This window comes from Strix aluco, chromosome 17 (assembly GCF_031877795.1).
Source record: "Strix aluco isolate bStrAlu1 chromosome 17, bStrAlu1.hap1, whole genome shotgun sequence".
NCBI classification, from domain to species: domain Eukaryota; kingdom Metazoa; phylum Chordata; class Aves; order Strigiformes; family Strigidae; genus Strix; species Strix aluco.
Window position 1 is genome coordinate 3,349,822 of NC_133947.1, and position 19,818 is coordinate 3,369,639.

Below are 19,818 nucleotides of genomic sequence, written 5' to 3' on the forward strand. Positions count from 1 at the left end.
GCAACTCATCAACACAGAAAACATTAAGAAACAGTGAAGAGTGGCAAAAAGCTCAGCCTTCTGATGCACAAGACATTTTCCCCTTCGGTGACAACCTCTGAGCAAGTGACACCGTGCAGACACCCCATGCAGACGTGGGTTCAGAGTGCCTGCACCCTCCAGCCCCCCTGCCCAGAGCTCAGCCTCAGATCCACCCAAAAGGTGCCCAGTGCTCTACTGGGGTACCAGCAAGACAGCGGCCATCACTTGGATGTCTCCTCCAAGGCGAGGTACCAAAAGCAGGACCTGAATTAAAGCTCAGTGAAACCAGCACGATTTGTCTTTTCACCAGGATCAACTTTCACATCTGTTCTTCTGCAGAGGCGAGAGCTGTTTGTGTATCGCAAGGTGATTGATGGCACCGTTGAGTTTCACAGTAAAAAGGTCATGGGAACCAGTCTGAGGGTAGGTGTTACCTGCAGGCCAACACTGCCGGGAACGCCTGGAGGACCAGGAGGGCCAGGGTTGCCCTGGGAGAGAAAAAATTGATTAGACAAGAGGAACATCATGGGCCTGCCAACACAAAGACAGGCACCTTTCTATCTTATTTCTCCTTGAGCTCCCTCCCACCCAGATTTCTGCTTCAGAATTTGCTTCTACATTATAGGCAATTTCTTCTATGTGCAAGAACACTTGATCAGTCAGGAATTCACTCAGGTGATTGATGCAGGGCTCCTTCCTGAGCTGACATCCCTGCATGTGAAACAATAGGTGTTCACTTATCAAACTGATCCTGATGTTATGATTATTGGGAAGATGAATTTTCTTGACATGGTCATACACACAGCAATGGGAGCCAATGCACTTCAGTCATAGTAACTTCCCCTTGTTGTTCAGCCAGTTACCTCATTCCTTCTTGTCTTCATGAAGAAATCATTTATTATGGTGATTTTAAAGAGAAAAATCCTCCCCCACCCCCTTTAATTGAAGTTTACCTTCTCTCCTTCTTTTCCTATTTCGCCAGGTTCTCCTTTGTGACCAGTGTGTCCCTAGAAATAAGAGCTCCAATTACCAACATTCCAGTACAGTCTAGTTTCAAAACTTAAATTTTGTGAGATAGCTGTAAGACCTAAACCCACACAACACAAACAAAACTGGGAAAATAATCTACTTGTGCTGTAACCGTGTGAATGAGGGTCACTTCTGGGGTTAATTAGCCATGCACCATTCCCCTGTTAGGCATCATTGTGTCAGAACTGATCTAGTTTCAGGAAATGCCCAGATTTATTTTTCAGGAGTGATTTGCAGTGAGATAGGCTACAGGTCTCCGGTTGCAATTCTCTATTACAGGTCAGGGACCAGAACTCCGTTCCCATCACTTTTGAAAATGGGGCTGAGATGCTTCTGAAAACCCCATTCTGTATCTTTAACCTCCCTTTTTGTTTGTCTTTAATGTCTGCATCATCCAGCTTGCAAAGAAATCCATGTCCCACTGAAATCTTTTATATAAACACAGATTCAATTTGCTTCTTGGCTCCCTTCCTATTATTGTAGGAGAGACCCAGACTAATTTCAGCCATGGCAGATGTTATTCCTCACCACGCAAAAGGTCCTGTGCATCATTTGCATCATAATTGGAGACCTTCACAGCTTTTTCCATTTCATAAGCTATGAATTTTAAATAGTTATACCCTAAACATTATGTATTTCTAAGGATATTTATGACTCAGCTCAGAGACCAAACAGACCTGAAAAAGGTCAGTTCATGAGGAATTGAGACCACTTCCCAGATGTTCCACCCATTGCCAACCTCTGCTAAATCCTGCTAAAAAAACTCAAGTTATTACACTCCAGCAGTGAGCTGCTGTAACCTACTGCACAGAATTCATGTGAATCATAAAGGGGACAGAGGAGATGTTTAACTGCTGAGTGAGGTTTCTTGAGGGTTGCAACCTAGAATTTATGTACCAGAATCAAACAACATAAACAGAAAGCTGCCCGGTGCTACACTGGGTATAAAATGACAATTAAATTGTATTTAATCATGTAAGTTATGTCTTGCTACAGTAAAACGTGTACCTCTGTGTTTACAGGGTCTGTGAGCACAATTTAAGAACTGATGAGATTTTTACAGCTCTCAATCTGAAAAGGCAGCACATGGTTCTTGAGGCAGCCCTGGACCGCTGCTCTCTGCTTGCTCTTGTTCATCAATGGCACCTCTCAAGGCTTCCATGGTGTTTTAATCTTTGTCCTTGCCCTATGCAAAGGGTTAAATCTCACTTTTAGGAATAAATGGCTGTAGTTAAGTCTTCCATCTAACAAAGGCTGCAATCCTGCAAGGGATGAAGCTACAAAGCAAGGCAGGTAGTTGAAGGATGTAAAGCCTCTTGCTGAAGGCAAAGGGAGAGTGCTCACACTTTGCAGGACTGAGTTCAGTGGCAGAGCGGCTACTGCTATGGGGCTGGGGGGGGGGAACAGCATGCAAAGAGGGCAGGATCAGGTCCTTCATCTTCCTCTTGTCTCATATTTGGCTTCTTTGGGGGTTTTCTGTTCTGACAGCATAAATGCATGGCTGGTTTGGAGAGGTGTGGAGCCTGCAGGAGACGTGTACTGTATATAAACCAGCTTAATCCCAGGGGTTCACAGTGGTATTTATTTTGGGAGACAGACCCTTGTATCTGCAGGTGGTATTTTTCTTACCTTGAATCCTGGCATTCCTGGGGGACCTGGAGGACCTGGTGGGCACAGGGCTGGGCACTGTAAGGAACAGAAAGACTCTTTGGTTTATTGAGTACACACAGTGCACCCAGGGAAGCTGTATTCATGGCTAGGGAGAGGTGAAAAGGTCATGTGGGTTTTGGCTCTAATCCACTGAATCCAAATCATTCACAGCATCATGTATTCACTGGCATTTCCCTAGGACAGAGGGTCCTAAACAGGTCCTCAGGACCCCAGTAACCCACAGAATAATGATTTATGAATGGGCTGCTTCACTTCGGGCATGAACTGTGAGAAATTCTGAAGGCTGACAGTGGTCCATCATCCAAAATGCTGGAGAACCAACAGCTCCCTGGTGAAGCTGGATGGGTATCTTGTAAATCATTAGGAATATACTTAAATCGATGCATTCATTGACCCCTATTGATTTCCATTAGACTACCCACCTAACTGAAACAAGGACAAGCGTTACAGTTTATCAGAAGGGGACCTATAAAAAATTAACCCAAATACCAATAAGCTGGTATCTGCAGATGTCTAGGGGTGGGTGAGCCCCTGGTGGGAGCTCTAGTTTGACTGGGAACAAATCAGAACATGCATGGAAATTTAATGGGGACTTAAAAGACCATACTCAGGACTATAAATAGGGAATGAGATTTTCTTCTGCAGCTTTTCTTTCATTTGTTTGTTTTTTCTTTTAATAAAACCTCAGGCAACACCTCTGTAGCAGAAATTTAATTTTCTAGTATATTCCACAGGGTAACTTAAATTAAGCTTACAGAAATAGTATCATTTTTCTATTAACTTCCACGTGACTTGCCATAAGGCATTCTAAACTGACTCTGAGCTTTTTTTGGGGCACGCCAATTAGAAAACCAAAGATGCTGTCACAACAACAGCTGTGAAATCTGGAAATGTCACCTCCACCGTTCATGGACTTAACACTCCTTTCATTCCCTTGAAAGAAAGGAATCAAGAGTTTCTCATAAGGAAGGAAGTCTAAACAAAACATATGCCCATAGGAACCCAGTGCCATCATCCATGGAAATAAACAGTGCTACACACACAACCTTGTCTCTTGCAAAACAGGACTGGAAACAGATGCATGAAAAGCTGTTGTCATTTACCAAATGCTAAAGTTGTTTTGTAAGTGAAGAATGTATGCAAAACCTGCATTTTGAAAAGCAAACTGGAAAGCAAAGATCAAGGAAAAAAAAAAAATAATCAGCACTAGCATATCTGCCTCCTTGAAAGAACATTTCAGCCTTGTAAATACACACGCAGCACTTAAGTGTTCCACACTACGGCAGTTTAGACCCACGTCTGCAAGTCACATCAGGGATTAAACTAAAAAATATTTTCACGCTACATAAAGAAAAACCTACCTGTAGGTCCCCACCGCCATCGGGAAGGGCGCCTGGAAGACCCTGCAATTCATGAAATGTGGACTTTTAAATACATCAAGACAAACACCAAGAGGGAATGCAACTTCTAGAAAATGCACTTTGCAGGCCCAGCTCAGTGGGATCAGCACGAGGCAGATACCCAGCCCCACAGTGTAAAATGCAGCCCCTGAACCCAGAGCATCATGAGCAGCACCAGTCCTCAAACCAGATGTGTCAGGGGGTGTAATTATCTTCTGGAGATGCACCGATAAGCTTGGGGAAGAGCCTTGAGCCTTAGGTGATGAAGGTATGATTTGAGAAGAGCAGCTGTGTCTGGCCATCCCCTTTGGGCCAAGGAAGTTCCTTGGGAAAGAGCTCCCTATCCCTTCAACCCTCCAGAGATACCGCAGCAAACCCAAAACAGAGACTTGCTGGTCTCAAGCCCCTCTTGCTGGCCCTACAAGACCACATCACGATCCAAGCAACCATCAAAACCTTGACAGAACACAAAGCCCACCCTGCGATCCGTCAGTGCCATAAATCCTGGATGTCACTGGGTTCCTCCACCCACACAGCACAGGCAAGGAACAGGAGATAGTCAACAGACCAAAGTGCAGCCAGGGTAAAGTCACTGCTCTCCTTGGAGCACAGTGTTTATGGCCTGGTGAAACTTAGCCCGGAAAGAGAGTGCTCAAGGCAATCACAGCAAATAAAAAGCACACATTCTGGCGGCGAGAAGAAAATTCTGGACTCCCTATGGGAATTTTCTCGCATTTATTTGCAAGTCTCAACTTACAGGAGGTCCGGGTGGTCCAGGAGGCCCTGGGAATCCTGGCAGACCAAAAGGTCCCTAAAAAAGAGTGAAAAATAATAAGAATTCCCCTTCTTAACCATTTCAATGAAAATGCAAAGGGAGAGGAAGGGTGACTACCAAACACCGTTGGATATTTGTGAATGTGGGGCAAGATATCTCTTAATGGGACTAAACTGCACTTTTCTTTCTGCAGAAGCTTCTATGACTGCAAAGAGAACAGCAGATACATATGGGAGAATAGGGATTAGGACAGAAGAACGTAACCCTGCATCCACATCCCTGCTTCCACTGGCTCTGTACCTCTCCAGTGGAGCTGTGGCACCCAAAACTGATGACATGCTCCTGCAGAATGGGCTCCCTCAGATCAGACCCATTCTGTTCAGTAGCTTCTTTTGAGGATGCTGAAAGTACACGCCAGTTGGTAACTGACCTCTGTTCTCATGACACTGGCTGCTCTTTTGTCCTTACTCATAGTCGGTAAAGGGAGATAAGGCTGCAAGCAGTTGCACACCTTTGGCATTGCACTGGTTGACTGGGGTGACCCTACACAAGCTGATACAAGGAACAGCATTGCCCGTGGGCATTTGTAGAGCTTGTAGTGTCTTGTGCATCACACTTCCAGAATGGGGTAGGAGACCAGTAAGGAGCCTCATTCTTCTGTGGTTGTGGCATGATCAATAAGTGAGGATCAAATGGTAGGAGAAACTCACAGGAGGACCCCGAAATCCATTTCCACCTGGGAGCCCACTGGGTCCTGGAGGCCCCTGTTGAAAAGAGAAGAGCCCTTACACCCATGGCAAGCTCACATAGCTGACAAAGCCCAGGCAAACAGTCTGGCTGTACTCATTTGTCTAACCCCTCTGAGGAGCACAATCTTGCACCCAGACAATCAGTTTACCAATGCACATCTTTCTTTTGCTCCACCCTCCCTTGGAGCACACTTTGTCATCATCGCACATTGCCAACATCTGCCTCCCCTCTGACACAGGGCAGCTCTGAGATGCTCCAGGAACCCACCAAACAAAAGTTGCCCCAGATCTGGTCACATCCAGTGACTACAAGCTGCTGTGCCTTGAATTTACATCAGTGCCAGCTTCCCTGGGGTTAGGAGAAGCATAAAAAACCCACAAGGCTGATGACCTGCAGGACTCCACATCCCTCTGCCCGGCACAGGAGAGGGACTCAAGGCCTGGGGTGGGTTTGTAACACCCAGGGTATCCCATAAAGCTAGCATAATAATTTAAAGCTCTTTTTAAAAGAAGAGTCTCATTACTTACTGGAGGTCCTGGTAGTCCTTTGCCCTGGAAACAACATTTAAAACAGTAAAAGATCACTTAGAAACTGAACATACAGGAAGAAAAGCAAACCTCAGAAAATGTCACTTAATTATTTTTTTCTTCTAAGTTTTCTTAGCACTCCCTTGTCCCCAATTATCGTCATTTGCAATCAGAGCAGAGCTAGAGTCCTGATGAATCCTTTTGTTGCCTCTAATAATTTGTATTCCCTTAACATCACTGTTACCTATGAGACATCTCTAAGTAAAGCCGTGTACAGTGACGTGACTGGGACACAGACAGTTATGAAGACATTCTAGTTAATCTACTTTTCCTTTTTTTTTCTTTTCATTTTTATTAGACATTATCTAATGTCTAATAATTTTGATAGCATTTGATATGCTAAGTCTTTATCCCAAGCTGGCTTGCTTGATAACATCTAAGAGACTAAAACCAGGCCCTGTATTATCAGAACGTGTCATACATACATATTTAAACACTTCAAACAATATTTTCACTCATTCAGGCTTTGATCCCTTTGTCTGGGATACAAGGCTTCCTGTCTTCTCTTGGGGATGGTTCTGGCATAATGTTACACAGCACCTTTACATATGCTGTTCTAGAGTTACTTACAGCTGGTCCAGGTGGCCCGGCAGGTCCTAATGCACCCTACAGGAATAAAACAGAGTGAAAATTAGCAGGAATAAAACAGAAACCTCCATCCGGGTAGACACCAATCTTTGCTTGAAAACTCCAGCAGTGCCTTGCAGAGACAGTGTGCAACTGGAGATGCTCAGCTGAATTCACAAATATAAGGGTAGAAACTTATGGATAATGACTCTGTCATTCCTGACTAATTACTTGATTAAAGAACATTTTAAGATAGTAGCAATGGATGGTCAGAACTGGCCCCAGCAACTTTCTTCATCATTTGCTGGTCAAGAGAGAGTAGAGACTAAAACATGAACTGCTCCTAAAAGACTAGATAGGCACTTCTGCAAGTCACAGCTGGCCTCAGATTAGTCTCCATGAATATCTAAACGTTCATAAATTGAATTTCATCCATTTGAAATATTCTCATTCATAATCCATTCATATTGGAGATCCAATGACTAAATTATCTGAAGCTATTTACAAGATTTGGACTCGTCCTAATGAATTTTATCAATTCATACATTTTCCTTTCAAGCAAAGACAAAGATTTGGCAGCTTCTGCCTCTTCACTAGCTGCCTTGGCAAATCCCCAACCTCCTTTTCCCAATCTGCATTCTTACTCTTAAGCTTGGCTAGAGTTTGGTGAGCTTATGTCTTAGACTAGAATTAAGTCATTCTTGAAGTTGTTATGTTTCTGCTTAACTGAAGATACAGACCTTCTTAATCCCTTTGTTGCATTGCAAGGATGCCAGCATTGGCCAGTAGACTTAAAATTAATTATAGGTAGTAATTCTGAAACCTTGGCCAGCAGCTGTTAAGATATCTCCAAGAGATGCTGGGTGTGCATTGCTGAGTCACGCTCTCGGGCCTGAGAGGCTCCTCAGAAAACAGCTGTTGCTTCAACAGGGAAAGGAAAAGCAGAGGTAGGCAGCTGATGAGAGCAGACTGATTCTGTCATTCCTTTTAAAAAGAAAAAAAAAAGAAAAGAAAAAAAAAGAAGTGGTGGAGATGCAGAAATGCCAGTGCCATTTGGGGTGAACAATAAATAAAATAATAGTTTGCTCAACAGCACTGATGCAGCTGTCACAGTGAGTTTCTCTAAGCTGTGCTGACGCTCGGGAGCTGCAGAAGAGCCGCGGTGCTCTCAAGGCGCTGCCGCCGACAGCTCTTTGCTTGCATTTGCATTGTTCTCGGCTGATGCTGTGCTCTGATAAAGGCAGAACTTAAAATAGTAAGTGAGAAGGTGACAGACTTAAACACAGAACAAACCATGTTGTTATTTATGGACTGTGTTAAACTAGTGCCAGCAAAATCCTCCTCTCCCTGCGCAGGGGACAAAAAGCCATTACAGCACAAGGTTTCCTCAGCCTCTCGCACAAACCTGTTTTCCAAACCTTCTCAAAACGCTGCACAGAAACATCTCGAGAAGGATGCCCTGAGCTGGAACTAAATGGTATCTACCCCTAGGACCAGGACAGGGCAGATGGGCAGACCTGGAAAATATGCCAACACAGTACTACTTATTGTAATCCCAGGGATGACGCCAGCCCTTTCCTAATGTTCTGCATACCAAATGAGATTAGAAATATTTTCCCTTGTTAAATTTAAGGGAAAGATACAGAGGACCCGAGGCCTCATTAAGAGCAATCTTGTGAGGAGAGGGCTGTAATCCAATAAAAATCAACTCTGCTGTAAATGTCAGTTCATTCATTTCTCTTGCTTTTCTTCCAGCCACTTTTATCTTTAGGCTGAAGCCCTTACAACTACTGATAGTTGTAAGGGACAAGCTGGGATCTTCTCCTGCAAAGAAAACACCAAATTCCTGGCACCTACTGACTTACACCCTAATCCTGCCCTCACTGAAAGCGGCTGCACAGCCCCCTTCTGCTTTGGCCAACATGCCAAAAGGTTGGCAGAGTACCTGAAGTGCCAAGTGTTGGCACTTTACTCTCCCTAATTTTGATATCTTTGAGGGTGTAAGGTGCAGCATGCAGCAGTGAACATTCCTGTTACGGTAAAAGATCATCGAGTCCCTGAGCAAGCTGATGTGACTCCATTAAGTTCAAAGGAGAGACTCTAATTTACACCTCGATTTTAATTACATTGTCTGACTCAACTCATTCTCCTGGTAACAATGTTCTTTCTCTTTTGATTCGAAAACAATCTCACCATAAGTTTTCACTTTGAAGTAATATACAACGTGGAGCTTAGTAAATACTTGATTAATATGACATTCATAAGTAAATATGAATGTTTTCCTCAATGCTTATAGTGTAAAGCCCCAAATTTCAAGACGGCCTTTGAAAACTTTCCAGTGAAGGATACTAGTACCTAGCACTGAGGTCAGGACCCAGCTTGTTCCTGGCTAAAAATAAAGGATTTTTTTAAATTGGAAAAATGAGTAGGCTTGATCTAATCAGTCTGTAAGCAGAACAATGAGAAAAGCTAATGGATGCTGATAGCAACAGGAGATATTTAAGATAAAAACCATTTTGGTATGCAACATTCTCTGGTCAGACATGAATCACTGTTGGACTGATGAAGCATGGCATATAGAGGAAAAGAAATGTTTAGCAATAATATATTACTAAAAACTGTCTTCCATGAGCCCACTTCCATATGCTAAACACCTTCACTCTCAGAGACTCCAGTCCAGAAAAATATGCTTATTTAGAAGAAGTCATAGTGTTAAGCATGAATTCAATCCCACAACAATAAGCAGACACCTCATTTCAGTGATTCCTGGGAGACTGAAATATGTTCTAAAAGGTGGGGAGAAGAAAGAAAGTCGGGATAACGGTGCTGTCCTTTTAGAGTGTTAAAGCTTTTAGAAGTTTTTCCTTTTTCCAGGCTTTTATTAGACCAATTAAAACCATTTTCCAGATGGACCACTGACCTTGAAAAGCTCCCAGAAATTACAACAGGTCCCAAGTTTGCCCCATGCTGGCAGACTGAGTTACAAGACATGGGAAAGCACGTCAAATCAGAGCATGTAGTTACGGTAACTGTGTTTGTGTCCTTCTGCTAAACAGCTGAAGAGGAAGTTCTTGTGCCCAGAAATTATCTGCGCAATTACCCTGCAAACCAGGAGCTTGTGTGCTAAAGTGGGCATGGGCAAACACTACCACTGAACATAAAACAGAGGCACAAAACTGCTCAGGGTGTGTGGTCCTGAACTTTTCTATTTTAAAAATCAGGGATCAGTTCCCAGAAGGTGCTGGACCTCTGCCACAGGCTTTCTGAGGGTGGTGAGGATTTTGCAGCCCTGGATCTCTGGGGAGAAAGATGGGCACGAGGAAAAGCCAAGGAGATGGTTTTTAGTGCAGTGCCAATGGATGGAGGCTTGGAGCTGTGACCAAAATTCTTGGGTCCTGCCACTCCACCTTCCCAGTGGCCAAGCAAACTTCGCCTTGCACATGGGAAAGGAAGAATTGCATATCAAAGATACATGGCTCTATCACTCATCCCTTTAACTGAGACGACTCTCAGAGTTTTGAGCTTTGGGTAACTCTTGGGGCAACAAATGGATTATTGAGATATACTGAACATGTTAGAGAAGTCCACCTTTTTTAACCTCTGCTCACTGTGACGTGTGTTCAGCTCATTACTGCAGACCCTGAGTTCAAGAGACCAGTAAACCAGCTGTGGATACAAGCCTTATCTTCCCACGCTGGGAGACAGGAAAATATCCATGCTGGATAAAAATCTGTGCTGAATGCCTCACTAATGTCTGGTTCTTAATGTCACAAGGAGGCCTAAGTGTCTTTCTGGCCCCATTGTAGATGAAGGACATCTGTAACATCTCAGGCAGTCATTTCTCTATCCCTGTGGTGCCCCTTAGCAGAGCTGTGATATGCAGGAAGCAAGAAAAAACCTCTTATTTCTTGCTACACTGGCTGGGAAAGTCTATGCCAAAGCAACTAATAATGTCAACCATATGGGTAGCCTCAGAATTAACAAAAGGCAAAAGTTTAAACAGTTAATACACAGTAGCAGTAATTATAAACATAATGGAGCTGTGTATTCAGACTGCAAATAAAAGCCAAAACAGCTTCACTTTGTTAAATTTCATAATTAAGTATCAACTGCTTCAAGGAACTTTTTAGATACTCAAAATATCACCAGAGCTGTTCTGCACTGGTACTCCCACCACTGAGGCTATCCAAGCCCACTCAAAGCCATGTGACAGAAAGATGGATCTCATGCCCTGCCTCATAAAAAGCCATCTGGGCTTCATTTCAAGGGTCCAAGTATTTTGCAAGGGTTTACGGATAAATAAGCCATCGTAATCAACACTTGAATGTCACCAATTTACAAAGGAATGAGAAATCATCAATACAACGAGTGACAACGTTAATTTAAAGGGACCTAGGATCTAATGTGGTACTCACACGGTCTCCCGGAGGCCCATTTGGGCCAGGGGGGCCATCGGTTCCTGTTAAACCCTGTGAGAAAAAAAAAAAAAAGAGAAGTGTGAAAACAGAGAAATATTGTAATAAGAGCTGTAAAAAGTCCCTGTCAATGCTACCAACACAAAACATCCGGATGCCAAGCTCTCAGGAAAGCCTAACCATTCTATTTCTCTCTGTAATTAATCACAAAGGACCAGAAGCAAATTATCAGTACTGTTCCTGTACACTGTAAGTGTGGATGAGCACCACCAAGCACCTTGTTACTGGTGTTTATGGAGTTGCAGCTTAGTGGTGGAAGCTGCCTGAATGCCTCCTCTTGCCTGATGCAGAAGGAAACATGATGCTACAACCTTACCCACACTCAGCTACCACAGCAGCAAGCTGGTAATGGGAAAGCTTGACTGTGTGCAGGCACCTCTCCAGAGCTGTAGGGCAAATCCCAGGCCAGTGACCAGCAAGCCTCAGCTAATAAGCGTGACTGGATTTCTGAACTGAGGCTCAGTGGGCTTGCTCCAGAAATGTCAACTGATGCCTGTATTTCTGCAGGCTTGCCCAGTGCACCTCTGAAGAACTGCAGTATTTCATTGTAGAGTGCTCTCCTATCAGTTATGCATCTCAAAATTGTTCTCATACTCCTTAATTCAACCAAGAGATGCTTTCAACTCTCAAAATTTCTCCTGACATGCAGGATGTATATGCAGATCCAGGACCCACTTTGCTTCTCCAGTAGACACAGAGAAAGTTGGTGAAGACGCTTCAGGAAAACACCCAGCCCTATGGGAACTATTTAAAAGCTGTAAGAGAAGATGACAAAATACTCACATCCACTCCAGGAAGGCCAGGCAATCCAGCTTCACCAGCTGCTCCAGGCTTCCCTGGTGCACCTTTTGGCCCCTAAATCAGATAAACAGGCAATTATTTTTAACATAATAACAAGAGGAACATGATGTGTGTTGATAAGGGCTAGAAGATGGAAGTTCATTTGTTGATGCGTTAATTTTACACCATGTAACATGGAAGAATTCATGCAGAGAGATGAATCTTGCCATGAATCCATATCCAAATCCTAAATTAATTGCAGTGCTTTGGCTCAGTTCCACATACAGTTACTCATAAGCTGCTCCCAGGAGATGGTTAGAAAGGGATGGGATAAACAGCCCAAAGCTAAGAGCTGTGCCACCTGGTACAAATTTGAGCACCCCTGGGCAGACTGAGGAGCTGAAGCAGACTCAGGCCAATACCAAAAATAACCACGCACACGTGGCTTGGTGCCAGTTTCGTTATACTGGTGATGGGTGAGCTTTATTTCATGCATATCCTCCACTAACAGTGAAGCAGGAGAATGTGTTTGTCCCCAGGACCAGTGCTGAGCACCTCCACTCCTGTGTACCCTCCATGGAAATTCTGCTGCAGATCAAGAGGAAAGCGAGCCAGCAAGCCTTAGTTCTTACACCGTGTCCCTCTCAAAAGGATGAGCAAGTCAATGTCAACCAGAAAATACTTACTGGTGGGCCTGGCAAACCAGAAGGGCCTGGCTCTCCCTAAAGAAAGAAGACATCAGTGTTAGTGTTGAACCCCCTTCTGTCAACTTCTTGCAACAATGGCATTCCCAACTGTCATAGTGCTCAAGTCTCCCTTCATGCCCACTCCAAGATTTACCACGCTCAGTCTTATGAAGCTGATGCTCTAGATCCTGCCACCCCCTAAAGCAGGATGAACCTGGACAGCCTTTTCCACACCAACACTAGCAGATTTGGGGAAACCCACATTCTCAGCCTCCCAGGGTCAACCAGTGCTTCTGAATGGTGCCCAGCACTCCAATTTTTTCCAGATATACTTAGAAATTATTTGCACTTAGGCTTGTGGGGCAGAGAGGAAGCTGGATGGCTCTCAAGGCTTTTAAACATCTTCTTGATGAAACAAAGTGATATGGTGATAAGCTCCAGGTATCCAGGACACAGTATGAAACTGTGGTACTACCAGGAGTTGGGGGCTATCAGAAAGTGAAGAAAGAACAAACTGTCTACAATGATTGTCTTCATATGACTAAATTTTGACAAGAAAAGCAAATGAACAAAGCCCCCAACTGGTTTCCACCTAATCCAATTGCACAATCTGGATTAAACCCAATTTTAATAAAATATTTCCAAAGCGTTCATTTTTTTCTGTCCTAATGAAAAGCAACTTTTAAGAGCATCAGTAAAGGTGTTTGGGAGAAAATATTTAAAAAACCCTTTGAATCACTCCTTCTAGCTCAGCCAGCTGTAACATCATTCATAAGCTTGCGTGGACCCCAGACAAGAAGATATTTGTGTTTTGTTGTCAGCCCTCAAAAGAGGCAATAATTTGCAAATAGCAGGTGCTTCACTGGAGCTTGCTTTCCCATCTCATCCAGCAGAAAAAATCACTTTGTGTCCCTGTTCCAGGCGTCTAGATGGTACCCTCCCCTCCTGGCTTTAGGATAAGGGCACTAAATATTGTGAGAGGCTCGGGTATTGTGGGTGAGCGGAGGGGAAGGGGCACATTGAATCCTGGAAGAAGAAAAACTATATGGCAAAAGGGTGGTTATTAACAGAGCAAGGCTAGAAATAATACCAGCCCCACCGTGGGCCTGATAATTAGGAGTCAGAAGGCAGTAAGCAACGGCATGGAATTTATAGCATGTTTCTATATTTACCATGTCGGCAACTGTGAAGTCTGTGGGCAAATCTCTCCAGACTGGCTGCCTTGATTCGTGCAGGCAAGGACGTATGTACTGCACTGGGGACAGATCGACACACAGACCAGAGGGGCATTGAACAGAGGGATCTTTATGCTCTGGCTTGCTGAAGCACCTCCTTTGCCCACAGATTTTCCATAAATAGTTATCATTATCATAGGTGGGGAAGGCCCCCTGCCAAGGAAATGAAAGAAGCAGTTCTTTCGCAATGAATGGTTTGAAAAGGCAGCTAGAAATGGCAGTAGAGGTGGTTTGCTCCCTCCTCCATCGCTCGAGGTTGCCAACTTCTTGCATTTTTTTCTTGCCTGTGTGATGGCAATCCGTACAGCGAGGTCACAGCATCAGCAAAGGCTGTTTGGGACCATCTTAAACCTTGACCCTGCCATCGTGGACCCCTGCAGGACTCTGCAGGAGAACCAGAACTTCAGTCAGCTGAATCAAAAGCCTAATCAGTGTTTATACCCCTAATGCCAGATCACTGGGAATTAGAGGTGAAGGCTGTCAGCAAAAGGAAATGCTCTCCTGGTGTTACGTGAGAGGGAAACAAGTTTACTCTTTCTTAGCAAGTCAAGCCAGGAGATGGAAAGTGGGGGGGGGAAAAAAAAAAAAAAGCTTGATTTTTGAAAAGTGACAATTGCTTATTAGCAATTTGGGGAATTACATCCCCAGAAATAATTCACAGGAACTTGTTGCTAATTCTTTCGATCATAACATGCTGTTTCTATTCTTGGGAGGGAGAGGTTTTGCTTGTTACTGAGTATGAAACGTGAAGCATGTTAAAGGCTATAATTATAAAATATTTCAGAGGGACTTAATGTTGCAGCTCCCACTGAAAGGCAGGACTGAAAGCAGCAGCTTCTAGAAATTGTGCTTACGGGGTTCATCCAAGGTTTGTTCAGAGATACCCTGAATAATTCAGCTGTATGTTATGCCTCGCCCACTGCTCATGGCCAGCAGTAAGGGCTGATGAACACCTTGGCAGCACTCAACCAGCTCAGAGACCGTTCAGCGACTCTTCCCACATAGCGTTCACCCAAAGCCATCTGTGAAGACCCTGCTGGAGTGGCTTACAGAGTTCAGGAAACTTGCATAGATACGGTCCAGAAAAGTTCTGATTGTGCTTTAAAAAAAGTCTCATCACCCAAGAAAAGAAATAAAACAATGGTTTCATTCTTTGCAGTGGTAGAATTGACACTACCACTCAGGCTCCACATGATCCTCCCCATGCAGCACTATGAAAATGCAGAGTAGTGCTGGATTTTATGTGTCTCATTTTTTTGGAGGGTACTGCCAGAAAAACAGTAGCCCTTAAACTGGGAGGCTGTATGACTGTGCTCAACAGCAGCCACAGCCCTGCATCTCTTTTCTTATGCAATTCCTTAAAGGACTCCATGTCCTGCTGAATAGCAGAAACCATCCCAGAGCCTGTCCCTCAACAGCTGGACCATCTCACATGAACAGGGCGCCTGACAACCTACATCCATAGGAGGGATGTAGATCAAGCCTGTTCAAATGAGAGACTATTCCTGCATAGCCAAAACTCCAGCAAGACTCAGCACCTTAAATACTTTACTCAGCTGTTTGATTTATTAGGACTAAGCTCTTCATATGAATTAGATGTTGTTATTTGGTCCCGTCCCACAAAGAGCTTCCAAAGCTTTTAGAGCATAGGTTCACCTGATCAGCATCTCCTCGGGCTCCTGTTTCCAAGAGCAATCAGAAGTGATGCTGGTGCTGTTCCAGAATTAAGGCATAAAATATCCTGCAGAAAGCAGGAACTGAGCGACACAATTCAGGCAATTTATTTCTTTCCGATTGCCTATATGCAGAAGTTGGTTACAACTTGAAGTCTGAAGGGCTTCAGCCCTCCCATATTCTTCTTTTTCACTCTGTACAGAAATGCAGCCACCCTTTCCTGAAGCCCACTGGCCACACTGATGTCCCACTGCAGTGACTCCACAGGCTCCCTGCTGCAAACATCAATGTATGTCCTGTGCCCTCTTCCAGGGTGTTCTCTTCAGCCTTTTATCATCTTGTGAAAAACAGCAGAGAGAAACCGTCAAGGTACCAGCTCTGAACTTTTCATGCTACAAAACCAGGGTGAGATTTCCAGTAAAACAGTCTCCGTTAGTCGAAAGGACACTTTAGAGGGACTAGCTGCAAATCAACGAGGTTCTCTCTTCAGACCAGCCTTGCTCACAGAGCCACTATGAAAGCTCACCACTGCAGACAAAAAAGCTCCTTGTTCACCATATACCAGGGAACTCCTATATCTTTTTTTACCTTCTTATCCAAAAGAAAATGACCAGCATGGAATGAATAGATTTTTTCCAAGGTTGCTTAAAGGCCCAATTCCAATAAACTTACTTCAGACAAACTTTAAAAAAAACCCTGCCCTATTCCATAAGCAGCTTAGAGAGACAAGCACTACTCAAGAGTATCCAAGCAGGAATCCAGCCTTTTGCATTTGATGTGGTCTTGTTGAAGGTCCATCTGATGCTCTTTTATCCACTGCCAACTACGGGATACAATTCAGTCCTTATCCAACAGATGCACAGAAGCAAAAATTTTTCACTTCTATGGAACCATCAATTAAAAGTAATAGGACAAGTTTTTCTCCTCCAGTAAGTCCTGTGGTACCCAGTCTTCTACCTCTGCAGGAGGTGTACGTATAAGGAACTGCCCGATGAAATAAAGGGTGCCCATTTCATTTGCCTTTTGTGCCACCAAATGCAACTCATGTCTGGAAACACACAAGCCAGATTCTGATCTCTTACGTGCCAATGTAAATTAGGGATAGCCATACAAACACTGCTGAAATAAAACCAATATAAGTAAAAGCATTTGAGTTTCTTGGGGCCTCTCTAGAAACGTGGATGCCCTGAAGTGTCACATAAACCTCTCTCTGAACTACAGAACATGCAATGACCCTGAGGCACATCGTACCCATGCACTCAACCGCATTACGTTCCCCCTCCTCCCTAGACACCAAAAAGAGAAATACTCTGCTTTGCGAGCAGGGTCACAAATCCCTGGCTCTGTCCCTAACTCTCTCCTGAGACAGGGGATTGACCCTGCAAAGAACCTGAGGCCACTCAGCACCTCCACTTGCTGTTCTGACTCTTGCAGAAGGAGGTCTCCTGTGAGTAGGTTGGTTCTCCAGGTCCACCCACCTCTGAAGGATGGCCCAAAGGCTGGGGCTCTAGAGAACAAGAGCAGCTTCTCTGCTCCGTTGGCTCTGCCTCTGCTCCACCCCTCGCCCTCCCTCAGCTGAGCCTGCCCTCTGCCCAACGGCACTCACGTCTATGCCGTCCTTGCCAGACGGTCCAGGGGGTCCTCGTGGTCCAGGAGGGCCTTGTGGTCCTACTCTCTGAAAGAATCAGGGAAAGAGAGAGAGAGAAGAGTTTATTTTTGCATTAAAAAAACCATATGGGCTAAATCAGAAAGCAATGGCCAAGTCCTACAGCTTAACCCTCCATCCCTCAGGGCCCCCTGCCATCCTGGGTGGACTCAGAGCTCAGGACCGCTGCAAGGCTCTTTGGAAAACCCTTCTGATTGAGCACATCCTCAGGGCTCCCAGCTCGTGTAACTGGTGGCTCATGCTGGAAATCGGAGCTGTCGCTGGAGAGCAAACGGGTTTAGCTGTATAGGAAACAGTTCTCACTGCCTACAGGCACGTTTCTTTTTGGGCAGAGGAGGAAATGCAAAGCCCACGGAAAAATAGGTGCCAAGTGCTTGGCATTAAAAATTATAGTCCCAGTCTCATGGGGTAATGGAAGAACCAGGTGGACACCACTGAAGACAGAAGGAGAAAGGGAAATTCTCCTCTCTGAGCAAGATGCCATTTGAAAATCTGGAATTTTGGAGGAGGTCTGAGGTGGGGGGAAGGAAAAAAAGGTCCAATAAATGACTTCTGTATGGAGAGGGCTCCAGAGAGCAACTAGCTGTAGCTTCAGTGAACAAAGGTTTCATTGTAGAAGCAGCTCTGCTCGCAGCAGATGAGGGCAGCTCTGAATTCCCAAGCCAGGCTGCAAAAATTCCTCACTAACACAATGAAAAAATCTCACTGAGGAGTTACTTCCCCAGGCAATAATATTAACACCGTACAGGGAAGTTTAATATAGCTTCATGCCTGAAGTGAACAAGGGTTAAATATGCTATTTTATAAGTGTAAAATTGATTGAGGGAAGGAATAAGAAATTCTGATTCAGATGAAGACCCAGATCGGGAGATCAGTCTCGTTGGCAACCTATTACTTCATTGTAAAAGAAACCTGTTTCTCTTACATCAACAGGTCTCCCCTTTCCCAAGGCTTTCTCTCTCATCACTGCAGTTCTGAATGGGAAGATGATACTTTTACAGAAAGCATAAAGCAGCAGCTTCTACACGAGGATACGATCTAAAAGTCTACCTACACAGGTACAGAACCAGATGTGTTTGCTAGGCGCTCTCTGTGTAACAGCACAAGTTACACACACGTTTTTAATAAACCTTAGACTCTAATAACCTGCCTGTTGCCACATCTCATCCTGCAGGTATAATATACACAGATAATCATCTTTTCCCCTTCGGGACTTTTTTCTCGAGCATAAGACGTAAATGAGGCTTCTTACCTGAGCTGATGTTGTGGCTAACAGCTGACATAGGAAGAGAAGCCCAAGAGCAGAGAATCCAGCCATGGTGCCCAGACTCTGCCTCTCTTCGTTCCTCCTGGGTGGCTAAACTGTTTCTCCTCCAGGGTCCAAGCAGATCCCTCCTCCTCCTCCTGGGTTTCGGCTTACAAAGGAGACTCCTTGCCTCCAGATAAACCTGCGGCTCCAGCCGGAGGGGCAGAGCTCAGGAGCACAGGCAAGAGGGGCTGAGCTGGGAGGAGAGAGGAGGTTTCCGAAGGAGGTGGGAGAAGGAGGGGGAGCAGCAGGCAGTCAGGAAGAGAAGCTCTCATTCATGCCCCGCTGGGCAGCCCCAGCCTTGAGCAAACAGGGAGGGAGCTGAAGTAAGGGTCGGACTTGCAGACACGCCACAGGAGCAAAACTCAGCTGCTCCAGCTGGAAATACAAAGATGTTCCTTAGGTCTCACCCAGGCCGCTTCTCAAAGCCCACCACCACCTCAGCGCTGGACAGGTAAAAAGCAACAGAGTGAGAGTTATTCAGTGCCCGAGGCTACCTACCTTCACTAGAGAAATTAATATACCTGTAACAAGTGCAAGATGCACTACAGAGAAACACACTTACTGCTTTGCGAGATGGTTTATTATCTCTGGAGGTGTATTCACATCTAGTGTGGGGTTTTTTTTCAGGGAGATCTAAAGAATGCCAACCGATTTCTTGAGAAAGTGGTGAATCCTGACTACAAAACAGATGATCGCAGACAGATACAAGGAAGAAGAAAAAAAAAAGGAGGAACATTCTCAGAGCCACAAATAAAAAAAAGGAAGAATGGCCTTTGAAATATTTGCAAGGAACAAAAGGATGACTGTTTCCAGCTATGTGATTCCAAATGGCAATATATTTATGAAGATGCGTCTTCTGCAAATAACTTCTTGCTTCCTTTTATCGATTAAAGACAATTTCATTCAAAGCAGGGCTTGAAAGTAGAGAGGAACAGTGGCAAGATTCACCAGGACTGAAATGTCACAGCTCATTTGGTCAGCAAGAGGAGAGCAGAAGTGGAAAAGCAAAGCTTAAAAAATGAAATACCAGGTTTGTCTGGCATCCTTACACCAGGAGGTTTATATGAGCACACAGTGTGTGCCTGTCCAGCTCCCCAGCAGCCAATATTCCACCAACCCTCACAGATGGATAAAGGGCTCAAAGATTTACTAAGTTCCTACAATATTTTGCAGAACAAGCAGCTGGAGACCAA

The 19,818-nt window shown here is 44.5% G+C and overlaps 1 protein-coding gene across 3 annotated transcripts in view; it reads right to left on the bottom strand.

Annotated features, from left to right (window-relative positions):
* COL9A3 (collagen type IX alpha 3 chain) overlaps positions 1-18,806 on the bottom strand; it is a 38,868-nt gene extending 20,062 nt beyond the window's left edge. Inside the window, exons 1-13 of one of the 3 annotated variants that reach the window (XM_074843433.1) lie at positions 18,569-18,806; positions 17,257-17,325; positions 12,742-12,777; positions 12,059-12,130; positions 11,216-11,269; positions 6,804-6,839; positions 6,174-6,197; positions 5,607-5,660; positions 4,879-4,932; positions 4,083-4,124; positions 2,680-2,736; positions 975-1,028; positions 456-509 (exon numbers count right to left, since the gene is read on the bottom strand). In XM_074843433.1, the coding sequence (XP_074699534.1) occupies positions 456-509; positions 975-1,028; positions 2,680-2,736; positions 4,083-4,124; positions 4,879-4,932; positions 5,607-5,660; positions 6,174-6,197; positions 6,804-6,839; positions 11,216-11,269; positions 12,059-12,130; positions 12,742-12,777; positions 17,257-17,325; positions 18,569-18,634 (672 nt within the window). In that variant the 5' untranslated portion in view covers positions 18,635-18,806. Of the gene's footprint in view, positions 1-455; positions 510-974; positions 1,029-2,679; positions 2,737-4,082; positions 4,125-4,878; positions 4,933-5,407; positions 5,570-5,606; positions 5,661-6,173; positions 6,198-6,803; positions 6,840-7,540; positions 7,630-11,215; positions 11,270-12,058; positions 12,131-12,741; positions 12,778-17,256; positions 17,326-18,568 lie in introns of those variants that run through there. The other 2 variants (XM_074843434.1, XM_074843435.1) reach the window with 2 other exon arrangements.
* Positions 18,807-19,818: the final 1,012 nt, after the last annotated feature.